The sequence below is a fragment of the Carcharodon carcharias genome, chromosome 5, assembly GCF_017639515.1.
Source record: "Carcharodon carcharias isolate sCarCar2 chromosome 5, sCarCar2.pri, whole genome shotgun sequence".
Taxonomy (NCBI): Eukaryota; Metazoa; Chordata; class Chondrichthyes; order Lamniformes; family Lamnidae; genus Carcharodon; species Carcharodon carcharias.
In genome coordinates, this window is record NC_054471.1 from 191,669,334 (window position 1) to 191,680,989 (window position 11,656).

At 41.1% G+C, this 11,656-nt stretch overlaps 1 protein-coding gene across 2 annotated transcripts in view; it reads left to right on the top strand.

Annotated features, from left to right (window-relative positions):
- Window positions 1–8,734, top strand: part of otofa (otoferlin a) — a 480,240-nt gene extending 471,506 nt beyond the window's left edge. Inside the window, exon 47 of one of the 2 annotated variants that reach the window (XM_041188008.1) lies at window positions 8,554–8,734. In XM_041188008.1, the coding sequence (XP_041043942.1) occupies window positions 8,554–8,734 (181 nt within the window). Of the gene's footprint in view, window positions 1–1,225; window positions 1,407–8,553 lie in introns of those variants that run through there. The other variant, XM_041188007.1, reaches the window with a different exon arrangement.
- Window positions 8,735–11,656: the final 2,922 nt, after the last annotated feature.

Sequence of the window (11,656 nt, forward strand, 5' to 3'; positions counted from 1 at the left end):
CTCTTAAAACTGTCAATCAAGATGTCAGCCCCCTGCTGAGATAAGTAGTTCTAGACTTTTCGAAACTGACCCAGCAAAGGCTATGGGGGTGTAGACAGGAAAGTGGAGCTGAGACCACAGCCAGATCATCCATGATCTTATTGAATGGTGGAGCAGGCTCAAAGGGTCGAATGGCGTACTCCTGTTCCTAAGTCCTGTGTTCCGATGTTCCCAAGCATTCATAATAGGCTCAGTCATAATAATAAACTTGGGAAATCTAAACAATGGAGTCTATTAAAATTGCAAAAACAGATAGCTAATGTTTTTTTTCTAAGCTATACCAGATTGTCTGACAATCAGTGCACTCCAGCACTTTTTACTCTAAGTGAAAGCTGCAGGCTGCCTTTTATCAATTTAAAGGGATGAGTATTTAATTCACTTCAGATCATGACACTTAAATAGACCTTAAATCCACCCTTCACAAGCATTTATGCCTCCTCCATAATATTGTGGGTAAGGCCATCGGAGCGACAAAAATTGGGTATCTTTGTACTTAGCAGTCACATCAAATGCCATGTTCAGTTCAGGTTCCCCGCCTGTCTGATTCAGGCTCCGCCTTTTTCCCCCTGCTGGCAAAAATGGGATCAGCCAGAAATGGAGGCGGGACTTCTGCTTCCAGGTCGCGCCCACCATTTTCAAAGGTTTCCTGAATCGCCCCGATTCAGCAGAAATCTGTGCCCCACAGTGTCCACATCCAATATGATGAACCGGGAACTAACCTGCTATTGAATTCCTATGCTTACTACAGAAGAGGGGTGAGCATTCTGAATCAACTTGCAGTCTTTACAAGAGAATCCTGCAAGATAAACCATGAGACCCCCCTCATTTAATATCACTAAATAAAAATATGAATGCCATCCCATGATGTATATCGCGGTTTATTTTCTTTCAGCTTCTTTTTCATTTTATATCAGAGATAATGTTTAATCATCATTCCCCCACTCCCCCTCCGATACAGATTTTCAAAACCTGAGAATAAGATCACAGAGGCAACAAAATTATTAGGATCAATCATATGTTATGTATCCACTAAGTGGAACATCTTCAGTCTCCATTTGATGTCAAACTGTAACGCGTCTAATTATAACCTCTTTGCTTCTTTCCATTTCATCTACCCTTGCTCCCTTCCTCTTCTGCACTCTTTTCTTTCTTGATCCCCCACGTCCTGCTGTCCTCCAATCTGCAGTCGCCCTGACACCAGCTTTATCTGGTTTATGAACCCTCTAAAGTCCATCAGATATTTCATCTGGCACAACTATCGTTGGCTGATTTTGAAGATCCTCGCAATTGTGCTCCTTCTCCTTCTGCTCGGGCTCTTCCTTTACTCCGTGCCTGGTTACCTGGTCAAGAAGATTCTTGGAGCCTAATGGCCTTAAAATGGTAGCCGTTTTTTTCTCATATTGCATGTACCCTGTGCATTCCTTTTATAAAATCTACTTTTGTTTCAGAGCAGGAAATCCTCTTTGGAGTTGCAGTCAGTTGTGTTTTGTTAATTATTTTAATTGCATTTGCTAACCTTAGTTATAATGCACTGCCTAATAAAGCACAGGGGTGATGGGTAATAGGATCAACCGTAAATTGTTTCTATTAAGTCAGCTGGATCAAGTTACACTAATATGAAAAGCATAAATTTGTGCTGCTAAATAAAACAAAAAAGGCAAAAAGAACGAATTACTTGGAAGAACACAATGGCCAAGATTTTCCCCTCGGCGATTGGGGGGGCAGGGCCCGCTCGCCGAGGGGAAAGTGACGCGGGGTGACATCAGGAGGAACCCCCGACGTCATCCCGGTCCCTTTAAATATTCACGAAGGCGGGGGAGCAGCGAAATCAGCTGTCCGCCCACCGACCTGTCACTGGCCAATTAAGGCCCCATTGACAGGCTCATTAACCTTGTTAAACACCCTGTCCGGACAACCTTAAGGCTGGCGGACAGGCCAGGAGCCCCGGCGGGCTGCAGATTATTCATGAAACGTCATCCACTGGCGGGGTGAAGTTTCATGTCCGTTTTTTAAAAACGTAATAAATTTTGTGTGTTTGTTATTAACATGTCCCATCTCGTGTGACATTGTCACATGAGGGGCACATGTTAATAATTTTAATATTTATCTATTTTTAGGGTTTACTTACCTCTCACAAATCTCCCTGAGACAGGACTTTGCCTCAGGGAGCAGTGCGTGAAAGAGCGCACTTTGAGAGTTGGGGATTCCCCCTCCCCCCCCGGAACAGGAAGTGCATAGCGCTTCCCATCGGGCAGGCCGCTGGGTGGGGCCTTAATTGGCCCGCCCACTCAAAATGGCGGCGGGCCCCGTTTTGGTGGCGGGGTTCAGCTGCCCGCCCACCCACGGAGGTAAGAATTCTGCCCAATGGCTCGGATTTTGCAGTCAGCAGGGAATGAATGGGACCAGCTGCTCACTTCTCTTATATTTCCCACATCCTTTCACTGGGTCTTTGCACTGGAACCCAGGGCGACCCGAAAGCCACTGTGGTACAGAGCCTTCTAGAGGGCATCTGGTGACTGTGTAAACAGGCCAAGCAATAGTGTGTCTCCTTAACCAATCAGATTGAAGAATTCTTACCAAGGCGAACAGAGTATGAACCAGAAATTGTAAGTGGCAACAGTTAATTTAATGCGGAATCGTGTATCATGTACAGAAAGCACAGTAAAGAGAGAAAAAGAAAAGTGGGTTTAAGAGATAAAGTTACAGAAAGCAAATGTTGTAAACATATTTAACCTAAAATAATAAACATCAATAATTAAAATCTGAACAAATAAGACTCCACACTTGTAAAAATTAATCTTCAGTGCTAGAGAGGTTGTTGGTAGAAATTAAGACTTATCACACCAGTAAAAATGTACTTATACTGAAGTGGACAAGCCCTAGCATTTTCTGGTGAATTTAGTGGCTATCTACCAGTGTAGTGAAGCTTCTGGAGGAGTCGAACAACTCAGCCAACAACTTCCTGATTTCTGTGATTAATTACACATGTGCAGACGCTGGGATATAGTCCTATTGACTCCATAACAACTGTGAATGCTGTTAGCCTCACTATTATATTTATCACAAAATCCTGGCCATTATCTTTCACATCTGCTAATTTAAATATTATTGAAAATATTAATGTACAATATTATATCATTATAACAATATTAAATACTGTAACTCCTGGATAGGGACAAAAATGATCCAAAATTGTCTCGGAGTTAAGCCTCCCTCACTACCCTATTGATAAATAGCAGTACACGGAAACAGCTTTTCTATGTATACTAAATCACATGCTATAAATTACAGATGCACTGTGTTTGTTCTTCAGTAATAGCATTTCCCTAATGTTTGTAATGCACATAATTATTTCAAGTAATAATTCTTTTCAGTGTTACTCTACAGCTATTTTTCGGCCCTTTATCAGTTTATTTTCTCCATCACTTTAAATCTCCTGCAATATTACACTTACTGGAGGTTAAATAAGCTACAAATATTAGACAGGAAAACTTATAGCTAATAAGTAGGGATGTGGCAGTTAACTCTGGTTCCTCCGGCTGCAGAATGTTTGTTTAAAGTCAACTTCTTTAATCTAAGGAACATTACTTTACCACTTATAATCTGAAAACTTCAACTAGTGTTTGTTTCATCATTATTCCTTTCAGATACATTGTTTAACTTTAAAAGGGAAATGTTTCACACAGCTTAGTGACTGGCATCAGCAGCCAAGAGGAAAAAAATGTATTCTTCATTGTTACAGCCAATCATATTTAACAGTTTCAATTCCTGGTGCAATATTTAGATTGCAATTGAAATAGTCTCCATGATCTGGTAACTGCCTAGCACTGTGACTGGGCACCTACTCCAGCAATTTGGAGCCGCCGTGTGTAACATTTCCACTCCTCTCTGCTTGCATGTGCAGTGTGAAAGCTCCAAGTTAAGCTTAAGTCCTTCTTAGTCAGATTTCAGGTCTGCACCAATCTTAAGGGTCCCTTGTTTGGGACTTCCTTCACTGCACAAACTGCAATAATCAGAAAGTGATAGTTTCAGGTTGTGATGTGCACTTTCTGGTCACCATGGTCCTTATGTATTTGTAACAGTAGACTCCCAAGTATTCATTGGAGGCATCATTGATCAAATGCATCCAAGTCTTGACTGATCACAAATTGTAGGGAGACAGGCAGTGGCCACAACATTGTTAATTAGAAATTCTAATGTGGGTGAGAACAAGGCTACTGATTACATACTCTTTTGCTCCGCCTGAGATCAAACGTCAAATTGCAAATTAGTTTTAGCTACTATGCCATATTTCCTGCAGCATTTTCACTGGTGACACCACTGTAAGATGAATAGAAGTGAATCTGTACCACAGCCTACAACAGCAAAAATATAATGATGAAATATATCTCAGATCGTTAGCTTTGCAGTCAGGAAGATTAGCCCAATTTTTAACTCTCAAGAAGCGCACCCCATCAGCACACTGACATGTGATAATAACAAAAATGTATATTTACATAATGCCTTTAATAGGACCTTTACAGGGGCAATATAAAACAAAACATGACACCAGGCCACATAAGGAGTGGAGGTGGAGCAGGTGGAGCAAAATAGAAGGTCAGGGATAGGTGGGAGCTCAGGAGAGGTTTGACAATGATATCATGGACACAAGACAAAGGGGGTGTTACTGGTAGTGTTAAAGACTAAAGAAGATGCTAATTGTGACATCAAGGTCAGATAGCCGAATGTGTTTATAGCAGAAAAAGGGTCAATGTTCTGTGAAAGCAAAACATAAGATCAAGTTACAGATGGCACTGTGGGGGTAGGGGGTTGGGGGAAAAAAATGATCAAAATGGAGGAGTGAGTTCATGATCTGAAGTTGTTGAACTCAATGTTAAGTCCGGAGGGCTGTAAAGTGCCTAGTCGGAAGATGAGGTGCTGTTCCTCCAGTTTGCGTGGGGCTTCACTGGAACATTGCAGCAGGCCAAGGGCAAAAATATTGACAAGAGAGCAAGATGGCGAATTAAAATGGCAAGTGACAGGAAGGCCAGGGTCATGCTTGCGAACTGAGCAAAGGTGTTTTGCAAAGCGATCACCCAATCTGTGTTTAGTCTCCCCAGTGCAGAGGGGACACTGTGAGCAGCAAATATAGTAGACTAAATTGAATAAGGTGCACCTCAATCACTGCACCTTGGGCCTTGGACAGTGAGGAGGGAGGGGGGAGGAGGTAAAGGGGCAGGTGTTACACCTTCTGCAATTGCATGGTAAGATGCCATGGGAAGAGGATGATGTATTGGTGTGATGGAGTGGACCAGAGTGTCACGGAGGGAACGGTCCCTACGGAATGCTGACGGGGGTGGTGGGGGGGTAGTGGGTGAGGGGAAGATGTGTTTGCTCATGCAGGAGTTGGCAGAAATAGTGGAGGATGACCCTTTCAGTGTGGAGGCTGGTGGGTTCAAAAGTGAGGACAAGGGGGGGCACTATCATGGTTCTGGGAGGGAGGGCAAGAGGTGAGGGCAGAGGAGATGAGTTGGACATGGTTGAGGGCCTTGTCAACTACAATGGGGGAGAAACCTTGGCTCAGGAAAAAGGAAGACATGTCAGAAGCACTGTTTCGGAAGCTAACATCATCAGAACTGAAGCGATTGAGGCAGAGGAACTGGAGAATGGGATAGAATCCTTGGAGGAAGCGGGGTGTGAAGAGCTATAGTCGAGGTAGCTGTGGGAGCCGGTGAGTTTGTAATGAATATTTATGGACAGTCTATTACCAGAACTGGAGACAGAGAAATCAAGGAAGGGAAAGGGAGTGTTGGGGATGGAGATATGAGGTCAGATGATCAAAAAATTGTTAAGGGAGGGGAGGTGGTTTAAGGAGCACCTTAAAGGAGGAAAGAGAGGTGGAGAAGTGTAGGAAAGCAATTCCAGAGCTCAGGGCCTAGGCAACTGAAGGCACGGCCACCAATGGTGGAGCAATTAAAATCAAAGATGTTCAAGAGGCCAGAATCGGAGGAAGCGCAGATATCTCAAAACTTGTGCTCCTAATCAAGCAATATTTTGACTTTCAAATTTTCATCTTTGTTTTCAAATTCTTCCATGGCTTTGCCTGTCTATAATCTCCTCCAGTCCCACAGCCCACCAAGATATCTGTGCTCCTCTTGTGTAATCTCAATCATAATTGCTCCACCACTGGGGGCTATGCCTTCAGTTGCCCAGGTCCCAACCTTTAGAATTGCCCCCCTCCCCCCCAACTAAATCTCTCTGCCTCTATATCATGCTTTCCTCCTCGAAGACACTCCTCTTTGACTAAGCTTTTGGTCATCTGACCTAATATCTCCTGAAACAAAAACAAAAATAGCTGGGAAAACTCAGCAGGTCTGACAGCATCTGTGGAGAGGAACACAGTTAACGTTTCGAGTCCGTATGACTCTTCATACAGACTCGAGACGTTAACTGTGTTCCCCTCTACAGATGCTGTCAGACCTGCGAGTTTTTCCAGCTATTTTTTGTTTTTGTTTCAGATTTCCAGCATCCGCAGTATTTTGCTTTTATCCTAATATCTCCTGATGTGGTTCGGTGTCACATTTTGTTTTATCATGTTCTCTGAAACGCCTTGGGACATGGCATTGTGTTAAAGACATTATATAAATATAAGTTGTTGTTGTGGGGCTGGAGGAGATTATAGGGATTCCTAGGATTAATGCAGTATGAAATTTAAATATAGAATTGAGTAGAAGTTCCACTTCTCTCATTATAGCTACACGAAGAAATGTATCATCATATAAATTTTAGGATCACATGTCGCATGGTTTTTAAAAAAATTCAAAATAATGCCTCCTTTCTCCAAACCCAAATAGACCACAAAACTTGTGCTGAGGCCACCCCCTTCCTACAGACACAAAGGTAGCTTTCTTTTTCCTGCATTTTGCATAAACTATGATAAACTGGATGAATCAAATAACAGGTGTCACCTGTTATTACCTGTTATAATACTATAGCAGCTGTTACAACTAAATCTATGTAGTATGCTCACAGAATAATGAAGGCAGTCGCTTTTTATTTCATCTCTGCTCCAGAATAAGGTCAGACACCATCTTTCAATGAGATGCACAATAAGGAAATTCTTCAGTTCTGGGCAAGCCATACTATATTCTATCTGCAGGCTAGGAAAAAGGAAAGACTTGCATTTATAGCACCTTTTACAACCTCGGGGTATCCGAAAACGCTTTACAGCGATGGGAGTGCTTTTGAAGTGAAGTCACCATTGTCGTGTAGGAAATGCAGCAGCCAATCTGTGCAAAGCAAGCTAACACAAATCAACATGATAACCAGATAAACTCTTTTTGTGATGTTGACTGAGAGATAACTATTGGCCAGGACACTGGAGATAACTCCCATGCTTTTCTTTGAAATAATGCCATGACATCTTTTACATCCCCCTGAGAGGGCAGACGGGGTCTCAGTTTAACATCTCATATGAAAGATGTTGCCACTAAAAGTACAGCTCTTCCTCAGTTCTATATCTGGATTGTTAGCCATGATCTTTTGGAGAGGGTGCTAGTAACTGAGCCAAATGTGTAAACTGATATATACACTGTTATAGAGTTCAGGTCCCATCATTTCAATCAAATACATACAGGCTGGGATTTTCTAGTCTCGCCAGTGGCGGCCATCGTCAGAGGCCGGGCGGGACAATTTGGAGAGCAGCCAAAGGTCACTTAACTCTTGGCTGCTCTCCAAATTTTCCCGTCCCACCCACAACGATGTCAGCCACTGGCGGGGCCAGAAAATCCCGCCGATAGTGTGTTCCAGCAACAACTGGTGATGTTGGGCTAGCCACTTTCACCTCTGAGGTCTGGGTTTGAATCCGGTCCAGATCCATGGGATGAAAGTCTTCCCTTCTTGTGGGGTGCAAGAGCAGTTTCAGCTAAGTTCCTAGTATATCAGAGCCCAGAACTTAAAACTGCCTTGAATGGGCATGTAAACGGCACCAGCTTGATAGCTTTATTTTGTACAGATTGCTGTTATGGGAAATAAAAATTGTCATATTGTTGCAGTGGACAGTGTTCATCTGAGGCTGGGATTAGGAGGCATTGTTAAATGAAGAGTGTAAATATGCAATGAATTAAGGAAAGGCATTGAACTCTAGTTAAAATTACTGAAGAATTCTGCTGCTAATGAATAAAGGAAGAAGTTGCAAAGTATCAAAAATTGATCTAAGGATACTCCGCTTTAAAATCCTTTCATTGCCCATTTTCCCCATCTGGAGTACTGGCTTCAGAATCAAACTCCTGGCATATGATGGAAACTTGCTAAGATTGACATTTTTAGAAGCAATTTGTACACTTTTACTTTGGCTGTTCTCTGAACTAATAATTCTGGCATTTGCTAACAACTGTGAGAGATGAAAGGAAACCAATTATCCCTTCATGGAGGTGGTACCGTTCATGCCTACCTGTGAATCTTTTAAAAAAAAATCATTCATCACTAATCATTGTTTTTTTTCCTTCCCGCTTTCTCTAATGCTGCCTTGGACAGTCGGCCAGACACCTCTTTTATCTGGTTCCTCAATCCACTCAAATCCATCAAATACCTCATCTGCAACAGATATAAGTGGCTTATTGTGAAGATTGTGCTGGCTTTGTTGCTGTTGATCATGATAGGCCTTTTCCTTTACAGCATGCCTGGTTATATGGTAAAGAAACTACTTGGTGCATGAATCACCATCATCCATCCAATACAACTAACTGCTAATACCTTTAGTTAAACATCTTGTGTGTCTAAAATAATATAGGAGAAAGGAAAAGAGGATGTGACAGTGGTTGGGGATCATTTTGAAAACTTTTGAGTTACACTTTAACAATGCATCATTATTTTGGCTTGCAGTGTGCAGTTCTCCAGAATTACTCTGTTTGAACTGTAGTTAAAAGTAATTTTTTTTTTTCTGCTCTCATTACCAAGTAAACTTTGTTTGAACTGTTTTAAGCTTTGGAATTTATAACAAAAGAATTTGTAACTCTATCATTTGTTGCTGTGTATTTTTCCTACAATTTTCTTTCATTCATATTAAAAATGACTTGTTTCACTAGCCGTCCAAATACCAGTTTGTCCTGGTGGTTGAACCCAATGCGCATTGCCTATCTTCTGATCTGGAGAAACTACAAATGTTACATCATTGGATTCCTGGCAGGGTTATTCCTTTTACTGTTTGTGGCCTTGATAATCTTCAGCATACCCCATCAAATAAGTGAAAAAATCTTCAGTGCTGGAAGGTGATTTTATGAGTTATGCTCTTGTCAAAAATTAATCTTGCTTTAGAATAAGTTATTTTTGGGGGAGGGAAAGCAATTCATCTGGTGTAAACCGGGTATTAACGTTATCATGGAGTGTCTATAACTAATGAGCTGATACTGGAATTATCTCGGCGTTGAGTGATGGATGCATAAAGGTATAAGGAGAAAATTCAAGGACCAGTTAAGCACCAACGCATTTTATTTATTCCCATAAATTAGAAGTTCTAAAACAAGCATGGCATTTTACAGCCACCTGGATTATGCATTCATGAAGATTGTTTGCTTGTTACTTTATAGCAATAGGTACAACATACAGAGTGTTTGTTGAGAACGAGGTTCAATTCCGGCCCACTATTAAGTAATTTGCTTGGAAATTGGCACATTTATTACTTCCATGGCTTTTAAGCAAAACTGTATTTGAACAACAAATTGCACTATATGGTGCAAATGGAGATATTTGTGAGATTTGTTGCAGATATTTCCCACTTCAAATCACTTGCCGTAGAAAGTCAGAGAAAAAAAAACAGATGAGAGTAGGCATTCCATATCATCAGATCCAGAGAGGCTTACCATGCTCCTGCCACTACCCCATTGCAGGACTGAAGTGCTGCTGGAGCATGCAAATGGCACTCCCATTGCCAGGCAACCAGCTGGAATCAGCACTTCAAGGGAAGCAAAAAATGAACTAACGTACATCTAAGAAACACTAATTTGAATAGCTGAGAGCACATTTGTCTAAGGCCACACATACAGATAACCTCTTATTTTTCTATCAGACCAGCTCTAGTATCAATGTAATTTTCATGACTAATAAAGTAGCACTTTACAGGGCGTGATTGCACTGTGGGAAATGGCAAACTGTATGCCCCAGATAACAATGTTCTATTTGCTTTGTAATTGGTAATTGTCTCTCTTTGTAATACATTTCTCATTGTGTACATCCATGAAAATATGATTGTATGTCCACAAAAATCTGTCATGTTCTATTTTGTGTTACTCTTTGTATGGATTGTTTTGTGTAACTAACTTCTGGTTCCTGTTGTGAAAACAATCCAAAGAAATGAACTATTAAAATTTGAAATAAAGTATTAAAAAACACATCAAACTTGGACATTGGTTTCACTGGAAATACCTAGCTAATGGAAGGCAATCAACTTACAGTCAAGATAATTGCATTAATTAATGGAGCATACTTCACTGATTCAGTTTACCTACCTTGTAAAGTTTCTATCCTCCAACATGGAAGGAATAATGACAAGTTTCTTTGATTACTTGACAACTAAACACAATAGATGATGGCTCACCACCACCTTATCAACGGCACTTGGATATGCCTTGCCAGCATCGCCCACATCCCATGAACAAATATAAAAAAGTTCGTATTGTGTCACATAAGCCAGGTACAAATATAAAATAAAAAGTAAGATACTGCCAATGCTGGAAATCTGCAATAACAAGAAAAATGTGGGAAACATGTCACTGATCGGGCAGCATCTGTGGAGAAAGGAAACATGCTGAGTTAATGTTTCCGGTCTGTGGCCCTTCAACAGAAAGGTCAACCTAGCCTTGCGCCTTCCTCCACAGATGCTGCCTCACCTACTGACACTTTCCAGTGTTTCCTGTTTTTATTTCAGAAATGCAAAATAATTGAAGAGTTATTCTGTGCTGTGTCATTCTAAGAACTAATTACATAATTCTTTGTCAAAGCTGTGAGCGTAACATTAAATGGTCCAGAACAGGAACAGTAAGAAAATTATTTTTATGGGCAATCAAAGGCCACAATGTTAAGGCACCGGGATCTTGACTAGGAGTGCCAAGTTGGTTTATGGTAAAAGAGTCCAACCTGTTGTCATTGTGGGCTGCAAAATGGCACCTGGGAAGTGTTGACAGCCACCTATAAAATTTAAGTCCATGTTCAAAATAATCTGTACATATCTCAAGTTTGCTGAAGGCAACTAATTCTAATTCTGATTTTAATGCAAATGGGTCAACAGTATGAAAGACAGCTCTTTGCAAACCTCCAAGGCGACAAAATAAGAGCAAATAGGTTAAAGGTACCTGGCATTGCAGGCTTGATTTCCAGGGCTTAGGTAGGTGGGGCATTTTCATGTCATGGGTTCCTGTCCCACGATAAGATTGTTGCCTTGTAATCACTACCAGGTATCAATTAACCATTACACATTTTATAAACATTAAATTTAGTATATTTTATGAATTCCATCACAGTGCCAAAAGCACTGACTTGTCTAATCATATTGCCACACAGAAAAAGTGTTGCTCAGGAATGGACTGAGCAGTAATAAAATAAACTATCAACAATATGAAAGAATCATACCTGCACTGCATAA